Source organism: Syngnathus typhle, linkage group LG9 (assembly GCF_033458585.1).
Source record: "Syngnathus typhle isolate RoL2023-S1 ecotype Sweden linkage group LG9, RoL_Styp_1.0, whole genome shotgun sequence".
NCBI lineage: Eukaryota > Metazoa > Chordata > Actinopteri > Syngnathiformes > Syngnathidae > Syngnathus > Syngnathus typhle.
In genome coordinates, this window is record NC_083746.1 from 9,029,295 (window position 1) to 9,056,896 (window position 27,602).

The 27,602-nt window shown below is 41.2% G+C and overlaps 1 protein-coding gene across 1 annotated transcript in view; it reads left to right on the forward strand.

The window, feature by feature from the left end:
* Positions 1-27,579, forward strand: part of abca12 (ATP-binding cassette, sub-family A (ABC1), member 12) — a 39,000-nt gene extending 11,421 nt beyond the window's left edge. Inside the window, exons 20-73 of the mRNA XM_061287443.1 lie at positions 181-293; positions 429-774; positions 1,542-1,654; positions 1,801-1,856; positions 2,089-2,213; positions 2,284-2,414; positions 2,604-2,746; positions 3,401-3,568; positions 3,740-3,957; positions 4,498-5,406; positions 5,509-5,615; positions 6,192-6,298; positions 6,438-6,637; positions 6,750-6,826; positions 7,098-7,228; positions 7,410-7,580; positions 8,845-9,009; positions 9,089-9,278; positions 9,362-9,501; positions 9,615-9,734; positions 9,829-9,919; positions 10,018-10,197; positions 10,352-10,640; positions 11,256-11,370; positions 11,473-11,802; positions 11,995-12,064; positions 12,168-12,302; positions 12,467-12,625; positions 12,844-13,027; positions 13,329-13,547; positions 14,137-14,333; positions 14,430-14,587; positions 14,914-15,147; positions 15,260-15,407; positions 15,703-15,952; positions 16,598-16,687; positions 17,655-17,742; positions 17,863-17,990; positions 18,127-18,214; positions 18,302-18,410; positions 19,099-19,153; positions 20,174-20,351; positions 20,468-20,583; positions 21,777-21,939; positions 22,065-22,324; positions 22,412-22,613; positions 22,811-22,920; positions 23,482-23,632; positions 24,925-25,059; positions 25,572-25,675; positions 25,818-25,910; positions 26,034-26,139; positions 26,314-26,451; positions 26,865-27,579. Coding sequence (XP_061143427.1) covers positions 181-293; positions 429-774; positions 1,542-1,654; positions 1,801-1,856; positions 2,089-2,213; positions 2,284-2,414; positions 2,604-2,746; positions 3,401-3,568; positions 3,740-3,957; positions 4,498-5,406; positions 5,509-5,615; positions 6,192-6,298; positions 6,438-6,637; positions 6,750-6,826; positions 7,098-7,228; positions 7,410-7,580; positions 8,845-9,009; positions 9,089-9,278; positions 9,362-9,501; positions 9,615-9,734; positions 9,829-9,919; positions 10,018-10,197; positions 10,352-10,640; positions 11,256-11,370; positions 11,473-11,802; positions 11,995-12,064; positions 12,168-12,302; positions 12,467-12,625; positions 12,844-13,027; positions 13,329-13,547; positions 14,137-14,333; positions 14,430-14,587; positions 14,914-15,147; positions 15,260-15,407; positions 15,703-15,952; positions 16,598-16,687; positions 17,655-17,742; positions 17,863-17,990; positions 18,127-18,214; positions 18,302-18,410; positions 19,099-19,153; positions 20,174-20,351; positions 20,468-20,583; positions 21,777-21,939; positions 22,065-22,324; positions 22,412-22,613; positions 22,811-22,920; positions 23,482-23,632; positions 24,925-25,059; positions 25,572-25,675; positions 25,818-25,910; positions 26,034-26,139; positions 26,314-26,451; positions 26,865-26,948 — 8,887 coding nt within the window. The 3' untranslated portion in view covers positions 26,949-27,579. The remainder of the gene's footprint in view (positions 1-180; positions 294-428; positions 775-1,541; positions 1,655-1,800; positions 1,857-2,088; positions 2,214-2,283; positions 2,415-2,603; positions 2,747-3,400; positions 3,569-3,739; positions 3,958-4,497; positions 5,407-5,508; positions 5,616-6,191; positions 6,299-6,437; positions 6,638-6,749; positions 6,827-7,097; positions 7,229-7,409; positions 7,581-8,844; positions 9,010-9,088; positions 9,279-9,361; positions 9,502-9,614; positions 9,735-9,828; positions 9,920-10,017; positions 10,198-10,351; positions 10,641-11,255; positions 11,371-11,472; positions 11,803-11,994; positions 12,065-12,167; positions 12,303-12,466; positions 12,626-12,843; positions 13,028-13,328; positions 13,548-14,136; positions 14,334-14,429; positions 14,588-14,913; positions 15,148-15,259; positions 15,408-15,702; positions 15,953-16,597; positions 16,688-17,654; positions 17,743-17,862; positions 17,991-18,126; positions 18,215-18,301; positions 18,411-19,098; positions 19,154-20,173; positions 20,352-20,467; positions 20,584-21,776; positions 21,940-22,064; positions 22,325-22,411; positions 22,614-22,810; positions 22,921-23,481; positions 23,633-24,924; positions 25,060-25,571; positions 25,676-25,817; positions 25,911-26,033; positions 26,140-26,313; positions 26,452-26,864) is intronic.
* The last annotated feature ends 23 nt before the right edge of the window (positions 27,580-27,602 follow it).

Here is a 27,602-nt window from a genome sequence, read left to right on the forward strand (position 1 = left end):
GCGAGTTTCTGGAAGATACTAACACATAAATACTTTTCTGGCATACTAGCATGTTTTAGTTAACAAAAGCTAGATTTAGTTCACTGTCTCTCTGGCAAGTGAAAATACAAGAAATGCAACAAGTTTCTTTACAAAGCTCTAACTGTTTATCATGGGAATATTTATTTGATTTCTTTAAAGCATTTTGAACCAATTGAAGATGATTCGGAGCTTCCTGCCACCAAACAGCACAGCTCAGTACTATGTTTCTGTGGCCATCAACATTACTAATGTCATCTTGGACTCAAGTCAAGGTAAATATCTTTGGAATGGCGGATGTGCTTTATTTTAAAAAAAATGTAGTTCAACTCTCACAGATTTTCTCTTTTGGGAGTGTTTGATCAGCTCTGCTATTTGTGTTAACCACATTTTCGTATGTGTGACTTCAGGCAACGTCAGCTTAGAAAATCAAATAACACAAATTCTGGAACCCATCATGGAAGCCGTCCAAAGTTTCTTGCAAATTCTGACCCAAGACACGACCCTGCTGCCACAGTCTGCGCAGGAAAACATTCAGGAAATTATTCACAAAACTGTGGTGCTCTTTGTCGAGCAGAACTTGACTTTTTCCACATCACTCAACCTCACCCTGGACATCCTCAATAGAACAGAAATGGCTGTTCAGCAGCTGGTACCGGAAGAGTTTGCTGTTTACATGCTACCTGTCCTCAAAATACTCACCAATTATTTTGAGACGATCACCGTCGCTTCTGGACCAGACAACTGGAACATCATGTGAGTGGCACTTTTGACGCTTTTGAAGTATTTCAGTATGAATGCCAGTTTCTGGTAGATGCTACCGTATTTTCCGGACTGTAAGGCGCACCTAAAAACCTTCAATTTTCTCAAAAGCCGACAGTGCGCCTTATAATCAGGTGCGCTTTATATATGGACCAGCTCAGTGGCCTAGTGGTTAGAGTGCCTGTCCTGAGACTGGAAGGTTGTGGGTTCAAACCCCGGCCGGGTCATACCAAAGACTGTAAAAATGGGACCCATTGCCTCCCTGCTTGGCACTCAGCATTAAGGGTTGGAATTGGGGGTTAGAAGGAGTGGAGCTCTTTACAAGCCCTAGGCTTCGTCTCCCTCCTTGCACAGTTATTGATATAATAATATGTGCTAAACAATAAACTAAACTAATAATGAGCCACTACAGGTGTGTCCAAAGTCTGGCCCGCGGGCCAAATATATATATCTTATATATGAACAAAGTTTTAAAATGGGCCATTCATTGACGGTGCGCCTTATAATCCGGTGCGCATTATATATGGACAAAGTTTTAAAATGGGCCACTCATTGAAGGTGCGCTATATAATCCCGTGCGCCTTATAGTGCAGAAAATACGGTAAGCAATAAATACTTTTCTGGAATATTAGCATGTTTTAGTTAGCAAAAGGTAAATTCAATTCACTGTCTCTCTGACCAATGAAAATACAAGACATGCAACAAATGTACAATGCTCTTACTGTGTATAACGGGAATATTTATTTGATTCTTTTTTAAAGCATTTTGAACCAATTGAAGACGATTCGGAGCTTCCTGCCACCAAACAGCACAGCTCAGTACTATGTTTCTGTGGCCATCAACATTACTAATGTCATCTTGGACTCAAGCCAAGGTGAATCAGTCTCAGTCTTAACTCTGGAATGGTGGATGTGTTATGTTCGTAAAAAAATGTAGTTCAACTCTCACAAACTTTCTCTTTTGAGACTGTTTGATCAGCTCTGCTATTTGTGTTAACCACATTTTCATGTGTGACTTCAGGCAACAGCAGCCTAGAAAATCAAACGACACAAATTCTGATGGGGATCTTTAACCAGGTAAGATTTCGAATGGCACGTCATGCATGCATGTCAGACAAATTTGTTGTTACATCATGATGGACATGCATACCAAGAAGGTGATCACAAGATGTAATGTGTTGATACCATCTGAATTTTTTCAACCAAGTTTGTTCCAACTGATTGTCACAGGCAATAGCACTTTAGAACCGAAATCGAACAAATTCATACAAACCATGTTTTGTACCACTTGTCTTAATTTTCTGATCAGATATGGCAGATTTTTACAAATGGACCAGGATTGAATATGTCTCCATCTGTGGAGACCTTATCCCATCTCGGTTCGGTGCTTCAACAGATTTTGACTGGCCAGGCTGACCAAGAGACGTGGCACATGTAAGATTCATCACGCAAAGAACGTTCATGATTAGAGGAATGTGAGTCTGAGCTTTCTGTTTTGGAACAGGCTTAAAAAGATGTTGGGGATTGTACTGACAACAATCAGTGAAACGCAGCAATGGGACAATGTCACGGCCGTTATCCCCTATTTTGAAAAAATCATAGCATGTATGGTAAACACGCAGCGAGCACAGAAAAGTGAGTATACCGCTCAGTATTAAGCATTTGGTAGGTTAAAGACACAATAAAATTAATACATTCGCAATCATGTGATGTAAATCAATAAAATCATTTGTTTGCAGGTTGCATTTTGCAGGTTTCACAATTTGTATAATAGTTTTCAAAGAGTCTGACTGGTCAAGCTTTTAATGTTGACCTTTTCTACAGTGATGCTCGTAAGCCTCGCAAAGCCTGTGTTGACCCTGATGAGAGAAATTGTACAATCTGCAAATGGAAGTTATTTGAACTTATCGGAGATCTCGGAAAGAATCCAGCCTGCCATACAACAAACACTGCTGGCTGCTGAGCAGGTAACCTATGCTGAGTCACTCGCTTAGGCTGTCAGAGACTTCATGATCAACTGCATACTGTCTTTTTAGTGACTGGGTCTAATTTATAAAGTCTTCTTTTTTTGTTAATTCTATTCTTTACAAAAGGTATGCTTGAAAGTTGATGTTTCTTCTAAGTTTGACAGTACAGGTTGTTAACAACCCTGCCAAATTCAAATGCTGAAAAAATGTATAAAATAAGGCTTCAATATCATGACAATTCAAAGGAAGATACAGTTTCGGGTTCTCGGCATAACTCGCTAGCATATCACAAGTATGCCAAATAACCACTAATCTAAATGAAGACATACTATAATAACATATAATGCTTTGAAAAACAAATCTCTTATTTCCCATTTCAGGGTGTTTTAGCGTGTCACTATTCAGGACACGCCTGTCATGAGAACCTTTTGTATTCATTCTCTGTGTGGGTGTCCAGTGATAAGAAGTGCTGATACCTGTGTGAGCCTTGTGGAATTTACATTGTGTAGCTGCACGGGGAGACATTATCATGTGTCTATCGTTGTGTCTGTCACAGTCTCGCTAACTGAACTGGTTTGCTCAGAGGAATGTGATATAAGACAACAAAGAAGGAAGGTGATTGTCATTGTCATATTTTGATGACATTTCTTTCAGGCAAATGGAACTTTGGAATGCGATGAAGCTGTGAAACCGTGGGAGCCCATCAGGGTCGCAGCCAATTTAAGCAATGGCGTCATTGAAATGTGGTGCAACATCAGTCTCCAGCCCGTTCTAGAGATTTATGCTGATAGTCATTATATCTGCCCCCACCTCAACACAAGTGTGAGTACAGACAACAAAAATGGATTTGCCGATATCAGAAAGTTAGATCATAAGAGTCATACATTGAATGTGTCCCCATGACGTCACAAATTCCAGTGCTGGTCACATTTTTACCATTTGGTGGCAATGTTGACACACAGAACATTTTACTGTTGAACATTTTCTCTTCAGCACATGGATTCCGAAACAATCACTGCTGGTGATGCTGCTGCCCGGATTGTCAATGCTACAAAATCTCTGTATCAAGCCAGCAGAAACACATCACACGTGATGGAACAGATCATCATGAATGTCTCCAGCCAGTTCTCGGAGTTGCTTGGCCAGCCGTTAAGCCATAGTGCTCAGCTTCACTGGTACATGCAGCTCCAAAACATGCAGCTGCAAAACAGGTGACCGCACTCACCATATGGCAGGTTCACTTCTCTCTTAGTAGTACTTAAGTAGGGTGGATGCTTGAGAAATGACTTGGGTAAAAGTACAAGTACTAATGCAAGTCTGATATTATATGTGTTCTTACTTACGAAGCATGGAAAAATATTGAATATGATAAAAGAAAAGGAAGAAATAAAATACTGTGCCGGAAAAAAACAGCAGGGTCAGATTAAAAGAGGTAAAGATCAGAAGATTAGGGATCACAGTGGAAATATTCTTTTTTAATAATAACAGGGACAGGAATGGAAAACCAGCAACTGTGTGAATATTAATGAAAGAGAAAGTATTACTTTGGCTGAAAGGACACTAATAATCTTTGAAATTAAAAAAAAGAAATATCTCGGTCTTCAAAAGAATCCCAGTTGCCCCTTGAGCTGCTTCCTCACAGACGTTACAATCTTTTTTTCCCAGGCTTTCTTATGAGTTTTATATATATATGAGGCTATAAGTGAAGCCTACAATGAGATTTCTTGATACGGAACTTTTGTGCTCCACAGTTTATCCGCTGTTGAAGTGTTGTCGGATGAATTGCTTCAAGTGGCACCCATGCTGGAGCCATGCGTAGATGCTTTGGAGGAAGCACTGAGACACATTCTGAACAACTACCACCTCAATTACGACACCAACTCATCTGAGGTTGTCTTCACCGAGGCAGCGGCGATAGTCCTCTCCTGTGCAAACATCACCTTGAATAATATCTTCTCAATGGTGGAGGGTGACTTGTCTGGGTTCAGCGACGGCTCTTTCCTTGACATGATAAGTGATGCCATTGAAGCCATGACCAATATGAAGGTATTCGGGGATGAGGCCATGGTTTACCAAGGCCTGGGGCGATTTCTGGCCTCCAATGGCGCTAAAGCACTAATGCAGAAGGTGGTTGAGCTGTCTTCATTGTTAGCGACTTCAAACGAATCTGGACTAGATCTTCTGACCCAGACTCTGCCCAAGATATCCCAACTCTTTAGGGCTTTATTGTCCACCCTGACGCAGATGGGCGTGGACATGCCGGAGATCGTGGATGTTTTTGAGGAGTTTGCTGAAAACATTTTTGCTATGCTGAGGCAGTTGTTAAGCAGTGGCCTTTTGGGACACCATCCGCTTAGGGGTAGCCGACACAAACGAGATGCCCCGATGATGCCACCGATGATGCCGCTGATGGACATTGCGAATGACTTCCGAGACTTCCTGTCCATTGACTACTTAGCAATGTTCAGATCCATGGCGGTCCCTTCTCCAGAGGAAATTATGGAGACAGCTCACATGTTCTTTTCCAATCCCGATTTGAAAACTATCGTGAAGCAGTCCACAAGGAACATGGCGTGGGCTTCGAATGGCTCACACGACAAGACCATCAATGCCGCACTTGGGGTCCTCTCGTTTGCAACTCTCCCCAGTCACACTCTGATGTGAGTACAATTGTGTCTTCTACATAGTTAAAAATGGAAAAAGTTGCCCCAGTATGTTAAATTGCAAGTACTGTACTACAACTCAGTGTCTTATCTTGCTAGGTCATCATTGGCTCTCTTGAGGGATGCTGCTGAAATGCTGCCGGAGAGCTTTCCATTTTCTGCTCTTCTTAAAAATATGACCAGAGCGCTTGCCAATGAATCTCAAGGTAACATTGAGTTTCACATCCTCTGTCAAAATGATCCACCAAACTTGTAAAAAAAAAAAAAAAAAAAAGAAGCTCTGCAAATAAAGTAGCATTTCAATTTTCAACCTACTTCCCACCTTCCCATACGTACCTTTTTTCCCATCTTTGTTTGTACTCACCAGATTCAGCATTAGACTGTCACATTGTTGCACACACACATTTTAATTACAAAAGCCTCGAGGTGTTGACCACCATGAAATTCAAGATTTTCTCATTTCATTTTAATTACACATTCTGTCGTCGCATCGTTTGGCCCAGGGTGTTATCAGATTTGTTTGAATTCATGACATCATTGACGTCCCACTGACCCCATCTGTTCCCATCTTTCCCGGCCTTTTCTGTAAGCAGATCATTTGCAGCATGTTGCCTAACAACGCTTGCCAGCAACACTCTGAGTTGTAATGAAGCCCCAGTGGAATGTTATGTGTCACCTTTTCACACATACAAGACTTGAATGCTTAATGTTCCCTTTTCTCTTTCTTCTGCTTTCTAATCTTTCTCATCATATATGTATTTGCTTTTTTTTCCTCATTATAGGGAACTTGATGGATTTACAGCAGGTCTTCCGGACAGCTTCTCATCTTTCCCAAACCAACATGAGTGATCCGCTTTTCGCAGAACAACTTGATCAACTGAGATCTCAGGTTAAAGTAGTAGCACATAGTTGATTAGTTTTGAACAGATTTTAAAGTAGTGTTAAAGTTTCAAAGTGGGGTTCCAAAGTAAAGATGGGATTTTTGCACTGATCATTTTTTGTGGGACTTGTTTGCTGGTGCCTTTCAGGTGTGCAGAGTGGAGACTACGAAGTTTGCCCGTAGCTTCTTGGATGCTCTCTTCATGGAACCTGGTCACCTCTGTTACACTCTCCTACCAGGCCTGCAGGTCTTGTTGGAGGGTGTGCTTGTCAACACCACAGATCTGCATGATGCCATCTTCCAGACATTAGTTGGAGACCCCAGCACCTACAATGATGACATAGATTGGTAAAGCATTTGTGTATTTTACATCTCTTCGTGTCAAAACATTCCATTGACTTTAAAAAAGTATCAAGTCTAAATATGCATATGTGGGTTTATGTTTTTCGTGTGCTCATAGGCCATCTGTCCTCAGTCAAGGTTTTGGCTTTGATATCAGCAGGCTGAGTTCTCTCAATATCAACTTCACATCTCAAGGTGAAGAAGCACTTAACTGCTGTACATCTCGAAAGTTTTAATTTGATTACCCAATGGGAATCGATACATTGCACTCAATCATAATGTGGTAATGACGCAACAGCTACAAGCTGTCAAAATAAATTGGTCAGCTAAATTGACTTTATTCTGTTTACATTTTTTTATTTAATGTCCGACTTATCTGAATGCCCTAAGAACTTACGACTATTAGTATCAAAGGGAAACAACATGGAAATGTTGGGATTTACGCTATCTTGCTTTATTTGCCCAGAGGACATGACGTTTGGCGAGATGCTACGGAATAAAAGTGCTTTTGTCCATGATGTTCAGAAGCACTTGAATGTCAATCCCCATGCTCTCCAGATGCTCACGGAAACAGTGTTTCCCACCAACAATTTACAGGTAAGTAGTAGGGACTCTTATTAGTGGGGCAGAAGCCACAGTGCCCCATCATCAGATCATGTCTTGTTTTACTTCATACTGCATCAGGTCAAGTCCATGAAATGATGCACCTTGACCCAAAAAATATATATCTTGTCGTCTGGAGATGATATATTTCTTTACTGTGTATTCACTCACACAGATCCTTTCGTGGTTGATGAAGCTGCGTCACTGCAATTCCCCAAGACATCTTACCATCACAGAGCCAGAAACGGTTCTGTTCCAAACCTTCTGCTCCATGTCCGGTGAAGACTGGTACACCTTCGCTGTGCTCATGAGTCGCCACATACGCATGGAAAAGTTCCTCTTCCGAGTAAGTCCGATGACAGGAATGACAGTCGACAAAACATGAATACTTGCGTCTCCCATTTTAGAACATCACCATTTATCATGTCTGAAATGACACGTTAATAATTGTGGGTTGCCTTGGATTTGTCCAATTCGTTATAATCCCGTGGATAATGAGGAACACATCTGGCACGAATTAAAACGCATAAATCTTCAGTTCACTGAGATCTAATAATCTCGGATACATTTGTAAGCCCTTATGAGTGCTGAGAGTCACCCGGTAACCATTTTTCCATTTCTATCCTTGGATTTGACCTAATTCATCATTTTAAATTAGCATCCACACCAGCAACAAGGCAGAGTTTTTGTAATGAGATGATAATTACTATGTGCCATTTAAACTTAAATTGTAGTTGACTTTAGAATATTATTCATATGAATGGTTGAAATCCCCAGCATTCATACCGTAACACCCTCCTGCCAGTATGTTGCGACCTGTCAAAAGAAGATGGAAAATCTACATTTAAATCACACATTTGTGCCAATACTATAGACTAGTTCATGACCATCCTTCAGATGTGACACTACATGATTTAGTCTGTTCAGTCGCAATTCTTTTACCTGTCCTGTCTTTCATGGCACAAAAAAAGCGTCAAGATTTCCGAAAGAAAAATATAAAACTGGGACCTTGATGTAATCACATTCCTTGGACTCAATCTGGAAATTCATCCATCCATCCATTTTCTGTACCGCTTAGTCCCCACTGGGGCCGCGGGCGTGCTGGAGCCTATCCCAGCCGTCATCGGGCAGTAGGCGGGGGACACCCTGAACCGGTTGCCAGCCAATCGCAGGGCACACAGAGACAAACAACCATTTGCACTCGCACTCACACCTAGGGACAATTTGGAGTGTTCAATTGGCCTACCAAGCATGTTTTTGGGATGTGGGAGGAAACCGGAGTGCCCGGAGAAAACCCACGCGGGCCCGGGGAGAACATGCAAACTCCACACAGGGAGGGCCGGAGGTGGAATCGAACCCGCACCCTCCTAACTGTGAGGCGGACGTGCTACCCAAGTGCGCCACTTGAATTTAAATTCAACCAAAGATTGAATCATTTTTCCGATACAATTGCTGAACGTAAATGTCATTTTAGAATACAGCAGAACTTACTAAGAAATGTATTTGGCAAAAACATTCAAATTTGATGCAGGGAGTTGCTATATAAAGTGATGAAACATAGAAACAAAATATAAGGTGGAACCGCACTAATTCCGTGTCCATGCTTTCAGATGGTGTTGTCAGATGAACTTCAGAGCCTGTTGGGACTTATGATCCAGGTGGCCAGCAATATCATCGGCATGATGGATCAAATCATTCCCGCCATTGATCAGCTGCAAAGTTACATACTTTCCATGGAAGAACTCCATCTGATCGCCAACACTGAGTTTAGCGAAGTGTGTAGATAATTTTTATAATCAATCAACGTACTTGTCAATTATTCATGGTTGATGCTTGTCCTCCCCCACCCCCTAGGTTACAAGGCGCTTGAGATCCAGACTTTCCAACAAAGCCACATTTGTCACAATGACTCGTGCCATGTGCAAATACGGTATCATGCCTATCTTTGGACTCGCCAAACTCTCTACCAATATCAACTCATCATCCCTTGACAGCAGCGAGAGGGAAAAGTTGATTGACAGGTTCAAGATTCCACAAAATGCCAGTATGTTGGGAAGACACAAGTCTTTTATTGCCAATGCATTTATTATGCAGTCTACAATGTCTCACATTCTTCTCCACTTGTAGCTCCGTACTGTATGAACATGTACCTAGACATGGTCAACACCACAGGGGGCGCCATTGCGTGGGCCTTCCTCAAACCAATGCTGATGGGAAAAATCCTCTTCACACCAGACACACCAATCACCAGGACAATCATGGAGAAGGTATTGCAATAGACAAACAACAACATCCCACTTCGAAACTCTGAAAGGTCCAAACAATTATTTTGTCTCTACATGCCAAATGAAAATATATTTCTATTCTTCTTCTAATTCAGGCCAACACTACCCTGGAAGAGTTTAGTAACCTACAGAGGCACTCTGACGATTGGATCAAAGCCTCAAAGTACATCGTGAAATCGAGCGAAATGTTGAGGCAGACTTTACCATTGCTGAAGGTAAAACATCTCAGGGCTTCCCTCGAGCGAAATATCCTCTGACTGGTTCGAGGAGTTGTTTCAAAATCTCAATTGTGTATTTGTGTGTGTGTAGAATTCCTTGGCCAATGCCTTTGTGAGAAATTTCATTGAAGTGCAGACAGACATCGATGTCATGAGAATGAAGGAGACGCTCAACAATTTTTGTGAGTGTGTGAGCTTCTCCAGCGTGCCCATGATGTAGTGATGAGAAGCAGTTCATGATTCATAATTGAATGTTTAATTTGTTTTTTGCGTGATAAAGCAAACATGACAATTCTGCTGGAGAAGAACAAACACATAATGGATCAGATCACCACCTTGTCCACCCTGATGGTCAACATATCTTCTTGCATCAAATTTGATCGTTACCAAGGTTACCAATCCGCTGAACAGCTTGACGCTGAAGCTCAGGAACTCGCCAAGGACCGCAGTCTCTATGGAAGTGAGTCAATCTTGAGTCTAATTCAACAGTCGGAGAAAAGACTGTCCGGAAAATAAATTCTGTATAGCTACAGTAAACCATATTTCCATAAAATACTTCAACAACATGCATTAATTTGAGTTGAATTTGTAACATAAAAATGTGTGTCTTCAAGGTGTCATTTTCAAGCTCCCCAAAGAGAACGACTCCTCTCCCCTGCCACCCAAAGTCAGCTATACCATCCGAATGCATCTGGACAACGTCATGCGGACAGACCGAGTCCGCAGTCCTTACTTTGTGAAGGACCACCACATATCGTCGAGTAGAACCATGCGCTACAACCGGGCCTTTGTGTACCTGCAGGAGAACATTGATCGGGCAATCATTGAGATGCAAACTGGAAGAGTCACAGACACTGCTGTGCAACTCCAACCTTTCCCATATCCTTGCTATCTTCGTGATCAGTGAGTTATACACACACACACACACACATGCATACACTCTGGTGTGAATGCATACAGTTTTTGTAAACATAAAAAGATGCACAGTGTATCAGGGGTGAAGTTCAGGCATTGATGTGGAATAATGCAAACTCTCTCATTATTCATCTCCCACTTGGGACTGTCAGTAAGTCGTCAGTCAGTGGCAAGTCTCACGTGATAATTGGGTGCATGAATATTCAGGATAGTGTGTATGCTTTTTCATGCAGACACATGCCCCCCTTGCTAATGTTTGAGATGCACATTGTAAGCAAGCTGACAGTCAAACGTTTGACGTGAACATTTTGCCAGCATGCAGCTTCGTATCTGGTAACTGAACACAGTATGGGCTCGCCCTCGAGGGCTTTATTAAGACAATGCGGAGAACCCGTATCAAATGTAGCATCACGCCACCGTATCTGACATGCTGCCTTCAACCCTGATTATGAGATGGGTTCATCCGTGCTGTTGTGTTGATCTGATTTATTACTCTATGCTGTTAGAAATAATAATCATCATAATATAGGGCATTTTTGACAAGCTCTCTTCAATTCCAAAGGTTTCATTTTGATTTGTTGATATATTTTTTGCATTCATCAGGTATCTTGAGGCCATCTCTTTAGTTTTTCCAATTATGCTGATGTTAGCCTGGGTTCTGTTTGTGGCTGACTTTGTCAAGAAATTGGTTCATGAAAGAGAACTGGGGCTGCATGAGGTAAGGATTCTTTTTTTCCCTGTTTACATAATTACATCAAAGTAATTATTGTTGGATTGGAATCCAAATGACGCTGAATTTTCCCTTCCCTTAAATCTGCAGTATATGAAGATGATGGGCGTAAACCCGCTCAGCCACTTCCTGGCCTGGTTCTTGGAGTGTGCTGCTCACCTGATAGTCACCATCATCATCCTCACAATAATTCTCAAGCATGGCGGAATTCTCTCGCATAGTGACGGCTTCCTCCTCTTCTTGTACTTCTGCGACTACGGCTTGACAATCCTGGCCTTCAGTTTCCTGATAAGCTCCTTCTTCGACAAGACCTACATTGCTGGTCTTAGCGGGAGCCTCATTTACATCATCTGCTTCTTCCCATTTATTGTGGTCATGGCGCTGGAGTCCAGTCTCAACATCTTCCAGAAAAGTGCACTGGTGAGAGACTGAATTTTTCATTTTGATTGTTATGTCATGATTTTGTTTACATTCATACAATTTCATTCATTTAAATGATCCAGATTGTCACAGTTGATTAGATTAATTTCCAGATTCAATCGCAGTATTACGCATATTTGTTTCATTTTGTGTTAGCTCTGGTTTGCTAACTAATGTCTCATTTCCCCATAGAGTTTATTTTCCCCAACCTGCTTCAGTTATGCTAGTCAGTATATCGCTCTCTACGAAGCTCGAGAAGAAGGTATGAATTTACTACTTTCCCTCACAAAATGATATACGAGACATCGCAAACAAGAGAGTACATAAAAGGTGTTTGATTGTGTTTTTTTTTTTTTTTTTTTTAGGAATTCAGTGGAGCAACTCATATTCCTCGCCCCTATCAGGAGACACAGCCTCCTTCGGTTGGCTGTGCTGGATGATGCTCTTCGACTCACTCATCTACTTCACTGCCGGAGTGTACATCCGCATGGTCTTTCCTGGTAAATCATAATTTGGTCGACTGAGTGTTTTTCTAGATCAATGGACAAGTGTGATATATTTCCTTTGATAACTTAACAATATTTCATCCGACATTGTTATTACCCCAAGCTAAGACTCACGCTTTGAATCTGACCATGTGTTTTTCTTTTTGGTGTTCACTCAGGCAAATTTGGCATCCCAGCTCCGTGGTACTTCCCCTTTACAGCCTCCTTTTGGGCTGACCTTTTCTGCTGTGTAAAGTCACAGAAGGGGGGCAGAGGACATCTGTTCGCCAACACCATGAAGATAAACCTGCCCGTGTTCTCAGATGACAAGAGGAAAGGTACAGAAAAACAAAAAAACAATTACACTGTAGCAACTACAAGAGAACATAGACTGCTTCTTTTTTTCTGGGATTCTTTTTCTACCTTTCTTGTCTTGTCGCACTTGTTTTCATGGTCACCCATTTTGAAGCACCGAACTATATATCTCCTCCGCTCTCTATTTATGTCCAGTACAGTACTTATTTGATTTACTGTTTGCATTTGCCCATTTTCTCAGGCCAGAGCCAGCTTTTCTCCCAGACAGGCGAGGACTTCTCTCATCTCCCTGTGGGTGTTAACCTTCACGGTCTCACGAAGATCTACGGCGACCGGGTGGCCATTCAAAACCTGAACCTTTCCTTCTACGAGGGCCACGTTACGTCGCTGCTCGGTCACAATGGCGCTGGCAAGACGACTACCATGTATGTGAATGTCACGATTTCTTTTTCGAGAATACCAACACACGTTAGTTACAAACATGCTTCCTCGTTATGAATGAATGACATTTTACGCACTCGATGAACCTTGTGTATCGGGTCTCATTATTTTGAGGCTGCTACATGAAAGTACTCGCCATTACACTGGTGCTTGTATTCCCCCTCAGTTATATCCTGGAGATAAAAATGACCAGTGGCCATCTGCACTGTTCACTTAAATTATCATTCCAATATAAGATAATCACATTATAATATAATCTAAATATTCCATTTTCTGTGTGGTTAGGTCTCTCCTCACAGGACTCTTCCCGCAGTCATCTGGGAGTATAGAAGTGTATGGCCGAGACATGCAAACCAACTTGAATGACGTCCGCAAAGATCTGGGTGTGTGCATGCAATATGACGTTCTCTTTGATCACATGACCGCCAAGGAACATCTCCTGCTCTACGGCCAAATAAAAGCCCCGCATTGGTCCGAGAGGGAATTGCACGAGCAAGTTCGAACGTAAGTGTTTACACAAGCAGGATTTAATGAATGCTTACAATTACACAGCGTTGCTCTGATTGAGGTTGGACTAGGCCCTAAGGATCACGACTTGATGCGTCATTGATGGAATAATGTAATATAGTGTGAATTTTACAGCCTTTAGTTTTCATCAGCCATGGCGACACAGTGGTCTTTGCTCAGTTGACAATATCTCCCCTCCTAATAAAAGTGAAATGTGGGAAGTTGTTACAGTGGCTGAAATTGAATGCCTATGATACGCTGGAGAAAAAGTTAAACATGGTCGTAGTCAAGCACATTTTACAGCCACTCTTAATTTATATGCATCTCCGGTGGTAAAGATAACGTAATTGTTCCACCTGTTACTCCTGAAATATGGTTTTCGATTTCCCATCTGAGGAGCAGAGGCGATATTACGAGGCACTTATAAGGCCGTTAGGTGCAAGTCGAGAATACTAATGTGGGCTGAGGGCTGTAAAGGGTTTTGCTCTATTTTTGTTGCGCTTTGAATCATCACCCCCAAAGAAACTGTATAATAAATATATACAGGTATAAACATTGTCTTGAGTTCTTCTCATTTATCTTCTAGGACCTTGGAGGAGACAGACATGTACGCACACAGACACAAGCGTGTGGGCGCGCTGTCAGGCGGCATGAAACGCAAATTGTCCATCTCCATTGCGTTCATCGGCGGCTCTCGTTTGGTGGTGCTGGATGAACCCACAACGGGCGTTGATCCGTGTTCCAGGCGAAGCATCTGGGACATTGTTATCCAAAATAAAAAGCGTGAGTATGCTTGTTTTTTGTATATTTTTTATTACTGTGTGAGAATCACAAATATACACACAAATAATATTTTTTTGTGTGTGTGTATTTTCTCAGGACACACTATCATTATGTCCACCCACCACCTGGATGAAGCTGAAATGCTGAGTGACCGCATTGCTTTCCTGGAGCGAGGCGGGTTAAAATGCTGTGGCTCCCCTTTCTATCTGAAAGACAAGCTGGGCCAGGGCTACAAACTCACTCTCACCAAAAAGGTCATTCAAGTGATTTGATGTGTGAATTCAAGTATCCAGTGTCTGGATTAAGTGTAATATAGTATTACCCAATGACAGGTTATTGTGTGGAGGGTTAGAGGTAACCCTTAAAACAAACTCCACCATGACATTATATATTCTAACCCTAACCCATTCTTTTCTATGGAAGAAAAAAAGAGATGCTTTGTGTGAAGGCTTAGAAACAGCACCCAATGCTATTTCGCATCGGACACGCAAAGATTTTATAACAGAACTTCACCTTTTTGCCATATTTATTTTTCTCTTCATACACAGAACGTACTAACTTAATTCCATAACCACTTCAGGTGCAGATTGACGAGTCCGAGAGATTTGACGACGCCGAAATGAAGGCCTTTATTCACGCACATGTACCGGAAGCAAGGCTAAAAGAGGCCCAGGGGAATGACTTGATCTATTCCTTGCCCCCGTTCACTTCGACCACTGCCTCCTCATATAGCTCTCTTTTGTCGGCCCTGGACATCAACCTGGATGACCTCCAGCTGGGAGGCTACGGTATCTCTGATACCACCCTAGAAGAGGTAAGCGCGAATGCATGTCAAGGTTAACGTATATGTCAACCAGATGATCTTCAAAATATACGGTAAGGATTCTTCATACTTTACATTTTTTATTTTTTTGTTTTTTTTGTAGGTATTCCTCCAGTTGACGGAGGAAAACATAGAAAGTGCGTCTAAGGAGGACAGACCCTTTTCTATCTCAGACACAGTTTCAGACACGAGCTCCATTGATAGTTTCCCTGCAGATCCAACTGACATATTTTCCACTTCTGACAAAACTAGTAAGTATATGTTTCTGTTTTAGATGATGTTTGAATTTCTTTTGAGTTAATAATAATAATAATAATAATAATAATAATAATAATAATAATAATAATAATAATAATAATGATGATGATGATGATGATGATGATGATAATAATAATAATTGTTATTCAACTTCTTTGAAGTTATATCTCCCCTCATTCTTTGCTCAGATCATCTCATGCTGTACTTGAACTGTTTTGGAATGTATTCCTCGAGTCAACAGAGCAAACGATTCAATTCAGTCTTGTGTGTTTCCATCATATCCTCCAGACTTGACTCACAGTTCAAGGAGAGCGCGAGGCATAGTTCTGGCCTGGCAGCAAATTAAAGCCATTCTGATCAAGAGGTTCCATCACAGCCGCCGAGACTACAAAGGCCTGTTGTCAAAGATCCTGCTTCCTGTTTTGTTTGTGACATTGGCCATGGGCTTGGGATCTATCAAGAATGATCTGGGGCACTATCCTGAGTTGGAGCTTAGCCCCGCACTCTACAACCTTAAACCAAGTTACTCTTTTTTCAGGTCAGTTCTCGTCACAAATTAAAAGACCTCGTAAAACCATCTAATTGATGTCAAAGACTTTGGACTCGTGCTCACTGACTGACATGATTCGTGCAAAGACCTTGCGCTTGTGATATTAGACCTGTAGGAGGCACAAAAATCATTCAAGTACATCCTGCAGCAAGGCAATTGGGTTTTGATGAAATATTAATGAAGGACTGATGCATCTTATTGCTTGAATTAGCCCAGCGTGATCCCACATCACTTTTTGGGTATCACAAAGTTGAGGGGCTTTGAAGGGCAGACATAACCAAAGGGGAAATAAAGAGGGAATCCGATGTGTGTCGATGCAATGCACGATCACAGTGAATACCATTATAAATGTCAAGGGAGGTTGTCTTCGCCTCGAGAAGTACTATTTGATCAAGGATAAAGGATATGGACCGGAAAAAAAAGTGTTGAGTTGTTCAAGTACACATCCATCAATGTTTTTTTTTTATCTTTTTTTATCCAGTAACAAGATTTACGTACCAGATGATTTGTTTTGTTTCAAAATTGTTACACAGTTAAGACCAATTTTGACGTGTTTTTGCTAAATATCAAGTTATTGTGATAACACTTTCCAGATATGATCAATTCCCTTACTTGTGTTCTGAACTTTCACAGTAACCAGAACAGTAAATCCAGCCGGCTGGTGGACACAATGATGTCATACCCAGGAATGGATAACAGCTGCCTTGACCATGCTAACAACCAGTATGCAAACACAACAACACACACGATCCCATATTTAACATTCAGTTCCTGCTCATCTCATTCTTATTCTTCCCATGCCTGGTGCCTTGTTTCATTACTAGTCTGACTCCTTCCAAATTTCAAAAACTCACTTATTTTCCCTATTGCTCTGCTCCATGTGTACGTGAGTGAAAAGCCCACAGCAGAGAGCCTTGCAGCTCAATAGCATAATTTGTATTCCATAAACACCTCCCGTTTATTGCAGAGATTTTCCCCCTTACTGTCACTGAATCACTGTTGAGACTCATGAAGTACACCTCGGAGCCATTTTAAAGCTCCCTGGACCCGCAGAAGAAGCATACAAATCTAACGGTGCAACGGAGATTGAATGTTTTCCTTCAAATGACAAGAGAGAGAATGTGCTGCCCAGCTTCACAAATCTACGTCTGTTATTGTCCTTTTGCTTATATATACTGTGTATATAAATATAGATGTGTATATATAAATTTATATGTTTACATAGTAAATATATAGGTTTGTATATATTTATATATTTATGAAATATGAAACTGACCACGTTTGGATATTGAAGGTTTCCAAGTGATGTGATGATACGCAATACATAATGCAAAAGCCTGAGGCAGCAGAATCTTCTATCTTTACTTTAAAATGTAAACTTTCATATATGAATTGCCATAAAGAAGCCTTGCCTGGCAGTTATTACCTGAGTTGGTGCCCCACCAACATCGTTAAAAAAAACGTGACGCCTAAGCTGCCAAATTTACATTTCAAAATATTGTCTTGAGTGCCTGCAGCTGCATTACTGTACGAGTAATTCACTCTCAGCTTGCTTTCCATCTCCTTGGCTGTGGCCAAACTTTTTGCATTATATTTGTGAAGTTATGTTCTAGCATGTGACCTCATTCCTGTCATATTACTGAGCTACCATTTCACTCATTGAATGTTTTTCTTTCTTTTTTTTTGCAAGGGATTGCAAAAGCCAAACTCATAGCTGGAATGATGGAAGGAACGCCTCCAACTCATTTCGTGACTGCAAATGTACCAATGAGGGTCAGGTGAGGTCCAGTGAGGTCACATTTATTTCATCCCATGCCTACTCTTCAAACTATTGAATCTTCATTCACATTTACAACCTTATTCTGTGTTTTGGGGTTTCATTCCCAAATATAATGCAGGTTTGTGATGGTGAAAGATTCAATTCAGCCAGTCGGCAGATCCCATCTTCGCAGATCGTTTACAACCTAAGTGGAATCAATGTAGAGAATTACCTGTTGAGCACGGCCAATGGTTTCATTAGGAACAGGTAAACGGTTCAAGAAACAAACTGCCAATATAATTTGCCACTTTTATAGCCGCAAGTCTCTCCCTGTACGCATCTTTTGCGGCTATACCTGAACATGTGTGAATGGATCCATTCCCTAAACAGTGTTTCATCTCAGGTACGGTGGATTTGAATTTGGTATGCCGTTCCCACGGGACCTGCAAAATGATATTCGAGCCATGTCTGATAACGCCACGTTATCTAAGGTATTGTTCACTCCTGCAAACCTCTAAGTAAGGAAAACATGACATACATGATAGTGTGTGTGTGTGTGTGTGTGTTTATGAGTGTAGGTTTGGTTCAACCCTGAGGGCTACCACACAATTCCAGCATATTTAAACAGCCTCAACAATGTCATCCTACGCTCCAAACTTCCAGCAGATAAGGATCCAAAGAAATATGGTACTGTATGCAGTTGCTACATTGATTATTGATTGTGACATTGCATCACCGTAAAGATTAGACTCGACATTGAAATAACATTATACAGTGCTTCTATGTACGCTTTCCATATTAGCATGGCTCAATAAAGGAGGTCCCAAGAGATTACTTATAACAGTTATGATCTTTTAGCTTTGGACATGTCAGTTCTTACCCTTATGTAATAGACTTCCCACTCGAGGTTAGAACCTGCCCACGGATGTGTCATCGCACTTGTGTTCACCTCCAACACTGCATTTGAGAGCCTATCCAGTCCATTCAGCAGAAAATATATGGTTACTCAACTATTTATGAGCAATTTGTGTCAAATAAATGGATGGCGTTACATAGAGCAGAGAGGGTGGATAATCTATTGCCATGGTTTTCATTTTATTTTACACAGACTATGTACTAGTTGTACTAAGTTCATTTTGTTTTTACTTGTTGATAACTTTCCTGGTTCTTTTATCTCAAATTATTTTAGGTTATATGTACTACTTTCATCGGACGCTTCTTTACAAAATCTTAACTGTGTAATTAGGTGTATTCCAAGATTAAAAAGTATATTTCTATACAAACATAATGATCTGTTCAGTCTGACACTGTCAGAATGTTTTTAATTCAGTTGTTGACAACATTTTGCTCATTTTCTGCCTTTTTTCTCTTGCAGCCATTTCAGTGTCCAGTCATCCATACTTTGGTCGAGCAGATGAAGACGACTCAATGTAAATAATCCATTTTCACAGTTCCAATATAATGATGTTCGGTCATTCGATGCCCAAGCAGCCGATTAACCGAAAGCTCTTTCCTGAAATAAATAACCATGTTCAGTACATAAATGTTTAAAATGTACGCCTTCCAGTGGACCACAGCAAATAAATGATTCAGAAAGTGGATTGAATAGCCGTTATGGCGTCAACCTCAAACCTTCAAGTGTTTCTTGCATCCATGGAGAGCTTCTTGATATATTGATTTAGCCTCTGCCATTTTAAGGATCCGGTCGACTTATTACAGTGAGATATCTTGATTCTCAAAGTGGGAGCCCCTGGGGTACACTGCACAATTCAAGCTAAAGCTTGGCCGTGCCGATAATGAGCCTGATCAGTTGCAGCCGACTATGTGGAGTAAAGTAATGGGAGCTTCCGTAAAGGTCCCACCACATGTTTCTTCATTTTTATTCCTCCTTCACGTTTAGTCACACAGCCAGCTTCGGCTTTGTCCTTTTGGAGCTGCAGGCAGCTGATTAGAGCGGTTGTTGTGGTCTGGCCGATTTAGAGAGGATGACCAGGAACAGGAAGTGGTCTTATGGCTTCACTCCACTTCCTATAATTGATCAGTTTTATGTTCCAAGCAGGACTGTGCTCCAGTGCAAAGTAGTATTTGGGATGTTTGGTCCAATTTGTTGATATTCAATTTCTGTCCATTTGGTCCAATTCTGATATTTATCTAAATTAAAATTCTGATAACCAATTAATCATGACGATTAACTCACAAATGTTCTTCATCTTAAACGCATATATATTACAGACATTCTAAAATCTTGTAAAAAATCTCGTCAAAATAGTGCACGGGGCCGTAACCTTTTTCATATAAGGCACAATTCAATATATTATTGCTAGTGCAGGCGCACCAACATAGCGTTCATTATCAGATGTCAACAAACTCGGCCCAGCCATTCATAAAAATACTGCTGTTATATTCTTTCTACAAGACCACTCGTGAATAATCTAATTCTGTCTCCACAGCACTCTAGGAATGCTCCAGATCCTTGTGGCTTTATGTGTGATCACGGGTTATTCCATCACCACAGCCAGTTTCGCCATCTACGTCGTCAAAGAGCATCACAGCGGTTCCAAGAGGCTGCAACACATTGCAGGCATCAATGAGCCTTTCTACTGGACCATTAACTTCCTTTATGACATGGTAACACCTAATTGCTCAGGCTATAAATTACGAAAAATACCACCTCATCCATTTAATAGCCGATAGCATCAAATCATTTGTCAGCGATAGATTATGACCTGAATCTTTTCCCGCAGATCATCTATCTGATTCCCGTCACTTTGACCATCGTGGTGATTGCGGCCTTCCAAGTTCCAGCATTCACGGACCGACAAAATTTAGATGCCGTCGCGCTACTTCTAGTGCTCTTTGGGTGAGTTGTGCTTCTCCGTCGTTGTGCATATACGTATATTAGGGTCGTGATCTATTCAGCGCACTGGAAGCTTCCCCCGTCTTGATTTGTGATGCGAGAACTGATTTAAAGCACATCTCCTACTAGGTGTTTGAAGTCGCTAAATTCAAAATCTCATTTCCAGATATTGTGCAACCCAGTCAGTCACAGAACAAATCAAGTGCTACTTTGTGATGTATTGCAATTTTTCTTGTCTGATGAGTGAATCATTTTTGAGCCCATAATACAAAAAAAAAAGAAGCACAGGCGCCCCTAGATGTCATCTCAAATTTCCCAATCATTTGAAACCCGATTTAACAGCAACATTTAGATTGAAGGTCAACCTTTATCCACTTTGGTTGTAAACACATTTTCACCCCAATTATTGCTTCTATCCGTCGCATACTAATCTAAAGTCACATCTGTCCTTGGCGATATTTACATCATTTTAATTTTACTATTTACCGTTCACCCTCCTGTGTTTTGGTCTGCTGCCAACGGGCCTGAGATCTGAGCAGGCCGAGTCAGCACTGTGCAGCTCATTTATCAAACAGATGTCTCCCTCCCAAGCAATGAATAATCACATTCCTCCATCTGGCAGCCAGCACCCACCTGGTCGGCTTTGCAGCCGTCATGCTGCTGTTCCCCGCTATGCTTTGGCACCCGTCCTGTGTCTACCAAGCACCTTTTTTTGGGCTTGCTTCCCAGATGCGACGTCTCTGTTGAGCTCTATTTGTTTTCCTGTGCTACTTTACTGAATCTATTTTGCCTTCCTTCCTTCCTCTCTCTCTTTCTCGCTCTCTTTGTGTTGTTTTGACCCAATCAAATAAACAAGCAGATTATGTGTGGGCCAGAAAAGAAAGATTTGGGGGAATACAGGAGGAAGTAATCCATTTTCCTTTCTTCACGACTCTGTTTACACTCCTCATGGTGTGGTTTTCCTCCATCTTGTCACTGTGACTCTCAGGCCAGCAGCTCTGTTTACACTCCTCATGGTGTGGTTTTCCTCCATCTTGTCACTGTGACTCTCAGGCCAGCAGCTTCTCTACCTCAATTTTCTAAAACAAGCATAATTTACGAGGCACTTTGAGATTTCATTTCAACCTATAGACGATATACGCTGGATGTTGCGTTCTTCCTGAATTCAATCAAGCTTCCACTGTCAACTCCTTTAGGTTTGCCACCTTCCCCTGGATGTATCTCTTGTCAGGCGTCTTCAAGGATGCCGAGACGGCCTTCATCATCTACGTCTGCATTAACCTTTTCATCAGCATCAATACCATCATGTCCACATCCATTGTTTTCTTTCTGGCGCAAAGCACAACAAACACTGTAGAGGTCAGAATCATTTCTGGTGTTATGTATTGATTTATTCTTATTACACAATAACTCTGGAAAGTTGAGTGAGGAAATTGAATGCGCTGCACTGCAATTCCTTATTTGGTGACTTCATGTCGTCTCAGAAAGAAAACATCCAGAATATCTTCACAACATTGAGCGACGCCTTCCTCATTTTCCCTCAATTCAACTTTGGAAACGGATTGATGAAGCTGGCCAGGATGAACGTGGAGGTCCAGCTCCTTAGCGGCTATGCCATCGATGCTTACAAGAACCCATTCTCCACAGAAGCTCTTGGCTGGATGTTCATCTCCTCCATCATCCAAGGCTCGGTCTTCTTTGCATTGCGCCTCTTGCTTAACACATTCCTCATGCGCAATGTCAGGTGAGAGAGAAAAAAAAACTGGCTTTTAAAAATGTCTGAAATCATTTTTGTGCGATTCATCTCCTTATCAACATTTCCTCTCTGCAGGCATTTGATTTTAGGCCGTAAAAAGGTGTCGCAGATGGTTGAAGATGAAGATGAAGATGTTGCAGCTGAGCGCCTGCGGGTTTCCAGTGGAGCAGCAGGTGCAGACATCCTACAAGTCAACCAGCTCACCAAAATATATCAGAATCTCAACAAGAAGAGCTATGCAGTCAAGAGGCTGTCTGTGGGAATTCCCGCAGGAGAGGTAATCCTGCCAGCAAGAGGCGTCATAATCAACTGACATCACATATAAACCATTTTTCACTAAACCAATAGAGAATAGTTCTATCCTATGATTTACTTGTAACACCTTATTTAAACCATGCTGTTTATAAAGTGTTTGCATTTTGAACATTGCGTCAAGCAGACTTAATAAATGATTCATCTTTTTCCCCCCCAAAGTGCTTCGGTCTGCTCGGAGTGAACGGAGCAGGAAAAACAACCACTTTCAAGATGCTCACGGGAGATGTGAGCCCAACTGACGGCACGGCGCAGATCAGGGACTGGGATGGGTAAGATACTCATTCATTATTTTTTAGATTTTAAAAGCACCGCAAAGCGAGTGAGATGAAAGCATATGGCACTTTGCGAATGTGCTGACTCACATCATCTCTGATTTGTTAGTTGAAAAATGGCTTCAGTGTCGGGGCTACAGTATGTTGCTTGCATAATATATGCGCGGTAATGTCACGTTGATATCAATTTATGCTATTAATACATCTTGTTTGGATCAATAACTGTATGTCACAGCTGCCGCCTTGTGAAAGTGTTTCTATAAAGATTTGGACCACATGCATGAACCCAAAAAACTGACAAGACTCTTTAGTTAATGAGGACGTTCATGCTCCACTACACATGTTGTGTTTGATCCATCATACACAAACAGGAGCAGTCGAAAGAAGAATAAATAAATATGTAGAACGTCAATATACATATACGAAAGCACATTCTGATTTATCGAGAATATTGGGCTTTCTAGTACAAAGTAGTTGAAACAACCTTCACGTCCATTTCCACGATTGAATTCCTGAATGCCTTTCAAGTGCTTGTGTCTATTTTGTGTGTTTCCTCAGGCGGCTGGTAGACATTATGGAGTGTCGGCGCAAGGGAATTAACATCGGCTACTGTCCCCAGGTGGATGCGCTGGATAATCTGCTCACTGGAGAAGAGCATTTGTATTTTTACGCTCGTATTCAAGGCATCTCAAAGAGACAGATAGACAGGGTAAGAGTTTAAAGGCGGTGATATTTTTCATTGCATTAGAATTGTTCCATTGATGTCTGAAATGAGGTTGGATGCAGGTTGATGCATTCTAAGCCAAAATAATCAGCAGGTGTGGCGATATTTTGAGTGATGTCCGCTATTTCTCGGACAGCTCGTCACGCTTGCGCAAAAAGTCTTGAAATATGAAGATGACAAGGTGTAATTTTCCATCCATCCATCCATCCATCCATCCATCCATCCATCCATCCATCCATCCATCCATCCATCCATCCATCCATCCATCCATCCATCCATTTTCCAGTTTTTTTTAATGTTCTCGTTCTCTGACCCAATCAGCTCTTTTGGCGTCGATTGACACAAATGCGCAACTGACCAACATTTGCAGGCCCTAATTGATATTCATCATGCGTGAAAATGAGCAGAAAAATCATGTAAATTATGCAAACATCTATTTAACATTTAAAGAGCACTTTAAGAACTACTCAGCTGACCGACGTGCTTTATGTTGCAGTGAGGTTAAAACACAACGAAGAATGCAAGAAAAAAAACAGAATTCAGGCTTGTGAAATTAATTCTAGGAAATAGATTAAAACCACAATAAGAAATTACATCTACAACAATAACTTTAAAATAGACCGGTGACTTGTACCACCACATTATTTATTTGTTCTTGATTATTATTATTTTTTTCAACTACAAAAACCTTTGAAACAGGGCTGTGTAGACTTTTTCCCACAGTGTGTGTGTGTGTGTGTATGTTCGTGTATTTATGAGAGACACTCACGCTCACACAGCTCAACAATATGACCAGTGGCTCCGTCTGTCCCTGTTTGTCTGCAATGATGTTATTATGGTGCTTTGGCCAAATGATGATGGCATAATGACCAAAGATGAAGATGAGGCTCTACCTACGAGTTCTTCTCATGTTGTCTCCCGCTGACAGTCTCCCATCCTTTGTTGTGGATAATGGGGGACGCCTTAATGGAGTCAATTCACATTGGCATGTTTTTGTCAGGCTGAATGTGCTGTGCAATCTCATGTTAGAGGGCCTTGAAATAATTTTAAAAGTGCATCTATGTCCCCCCCCCAAAAAATAATATTAAGACAAATCCTCAAATATCATTTAATATCACATATTGATGTGGATTTGATGCAACTTTACCAATAATATTTAAATGTTATGTTGATTGTGATGACGCTCCTCTTAAATCGATGATTTGTTTGTGGTTTTTAAAAGTGTTGTTTACCTGCTGCGTTTATAACCTTTACAATACCCGCATGTGGTCTCACAGGTGGTGAACTACCTATTAAAACGGTTGGAGCTGAACTACCATCGAAACATAATCACCGACGGCTATAGTTGTGGCACGCGAAGGAAGCTGTCGACCGCTATCGCCCTCATAGGACATCCGCAGATCCTGCTCCTGGTGAGTACACATACATAAAAAAATAGGCAAAGAAAGGTACTGCATCCATTTCAAAGCAAGCCAAGTATGATATCAACTGCATTTATTTATACCAAAGTCAAAGTCGGCTTTATTGTCAATTTCTTCACATGCCAAGACACAAAGAAATCGAAATTACGTTCCCATATATTTATCATACCAGAATGAGGCAACCAGTTAGACTGCTCTCACCTATCATACTCACATGTCCTCAAGAGCATATTTGTTTGACATCTGATCGCTATGATTTGATGCGAATCAACATTTCTGCGCCGTTGGGCTCAGTGATAGCATCTCTCTGAAGTCACGTAGAATTAGATCGGATCAGTGGCACGCAAACATTTTGCCCACCTAAAAAAAAAAAGACTTGACCAACAATGAAATAGTATAGTGGGCCTAAGTGTTCATAAAAAACGACAAGTTATTTTTCTTACTATTTTATTTTTTTTGTTTAAAGCATGACTTAAAAACACTGTCCTACTCTCACACGTCAGGATGAGCCAAGCTCCGGTATGGACCCTCGCACCAAACGACACCTGTGGAAAATTATCTCTGAAGAGGTGAAAGGAAAATCTGCTGTGGTCCTCACTTCCCACAGGTTAGCCATCTTCCTTCATGCACTGCTTGTTGTGAAAAGTATTAAAGATTCAATAGATCTTTAGAAGAAGTACTTCAATCCTGTCCATTACCCTTTTTGAGTCCAAACTTGACCTTTTCACTATTTTTTGTCCGTGTCTCAGCATGGAGGAATGTGAGGCACTGTGTAGCCGCCTGGCTATTATGGTGAAAGGTCAGTTCCGCTGCCTGGGCTCCATGCAGCACATTAAGAACAGGTTTGTGACATCTAATCAGCGTCACGTCCTCAAATAGATTTTCTACCCTGTTGTGAAATTGCTGTAGCTATTTTTTTACCCCCCCCCCCCCCATCTGCCGACACTCATGTCCTTTATGTGCAGGTTTGGCCGTGGGTTCACTGTAAAAATGTACTTGGCCGAGTCCGCCGGGGATGTAGAGGCAATCACAGTTTTCATGCAGAGACGTTTTCCCAGCACTTATCTGAAGGTAATCTTAGGAAGCTTTTGCAATATTTGATACATACCTTTTAAGCTCTTCTGAAATCAGGAGGAATATTAGCTCAGAGTCCTGGTTCGGGAATACAAACTTGGACTCAAAGCATATCTATAATAAAATGATCGTTTATAAAGTGAGACACCCCATGTTCTCATCTATTATCAGGACCAGCACTCCTCCATGGCGGAGTATCACATTCCTGTCGCGCCAGGAGGGGTGGCTGACATCTTCCAACATTTGGAACGCAACAAGACTTCGCTGAAAATCAAGCACTTCTCTGTGAGCCAGACCACCTTGGATGAGGTAAGAATGAAGTATCGACCGGGAGAGCGAACCAAACCATCTTGGTTTTTTCTTTCTTCATGTGGATAAAGTGACTGAAATGTGGTAGGAGGGTAAACTGGGACAGTCAAGAAAGCTTGAGTAGGAGTGAAAGACAAGTAGGGAATGTAAAATGAAGTCAAGAGGGAAGCTGGCTGGTTGGAGGGCTTGCCTGAGGGAAAATAAATGGAATATGAGTTGGGGAGAGAAATCATGCAACCCGGTGTTGATTTTCTACAATCGGTGCTCTTCTGGAGCTTTGGGATTGGAAGATACCACATGGAGAAGAAATGAAGGGGGAGCTGAGGAGAGAAACCAAATTCACTGTTATTGAGGATTTCAAGGAGGGCAGGGAATATTAAAACAACAATAATATTATTGTTCAACCTCCACAGGTCTTCATCAACTTTGCCATGGGAAATTTCCACATGAAATCCATCTCAACTCACAGCAATGGAGAAAAAGAAGTCGAGACATAGTGTTGACATAGTGCTGACTACTATTTCCGCAGCGAAATGAGGACATTATCTCCTTGTACTGCATCCGTCCGTCTAGATACTTTGAGACTGCACTATTAGACTGTCAATCATGTTTAACTCTCCTAAGCTTCAGCGTGAAGAGGGACTATTATATCGAGGTCGAACAAATTCTATTGACAATGTCCTTCTTCAGCACATTTACATACCTCCACAAATGAATATTTATTGATACATGTTTTAACCATACTTGAAAAGTCACCCAAAACTCAAAATCTTTACATGTTTTTAAATAGAGATTATCGTCACAAAATAACTATATTGTTATTGTGCACATCTTCATCTTGATAAATGTCTTACTGCAAGAATGATTTGAATTTATTCTGTGGTTATGGGCCATTTAATGACGGTCTTGAATGTATTCAGCCATATAATTTTTCCGTGATTAAATAAAAGCACTTTCAAATGCAGTTACTTTGATGCTACCAGTGTAGACAATCCTTTAGATTTGTTTATGGCCAAACCTGTATATCTTTGGCTGTAGGATGTATTTTGCTAGATGATTTTTGCACAGATGAGGTACTTTGTCTCACTATAAGGCTGATCAAGTTTAATAAACAACAATGAAGCCATAGGTGTTGGTTTATTTGATTTCTG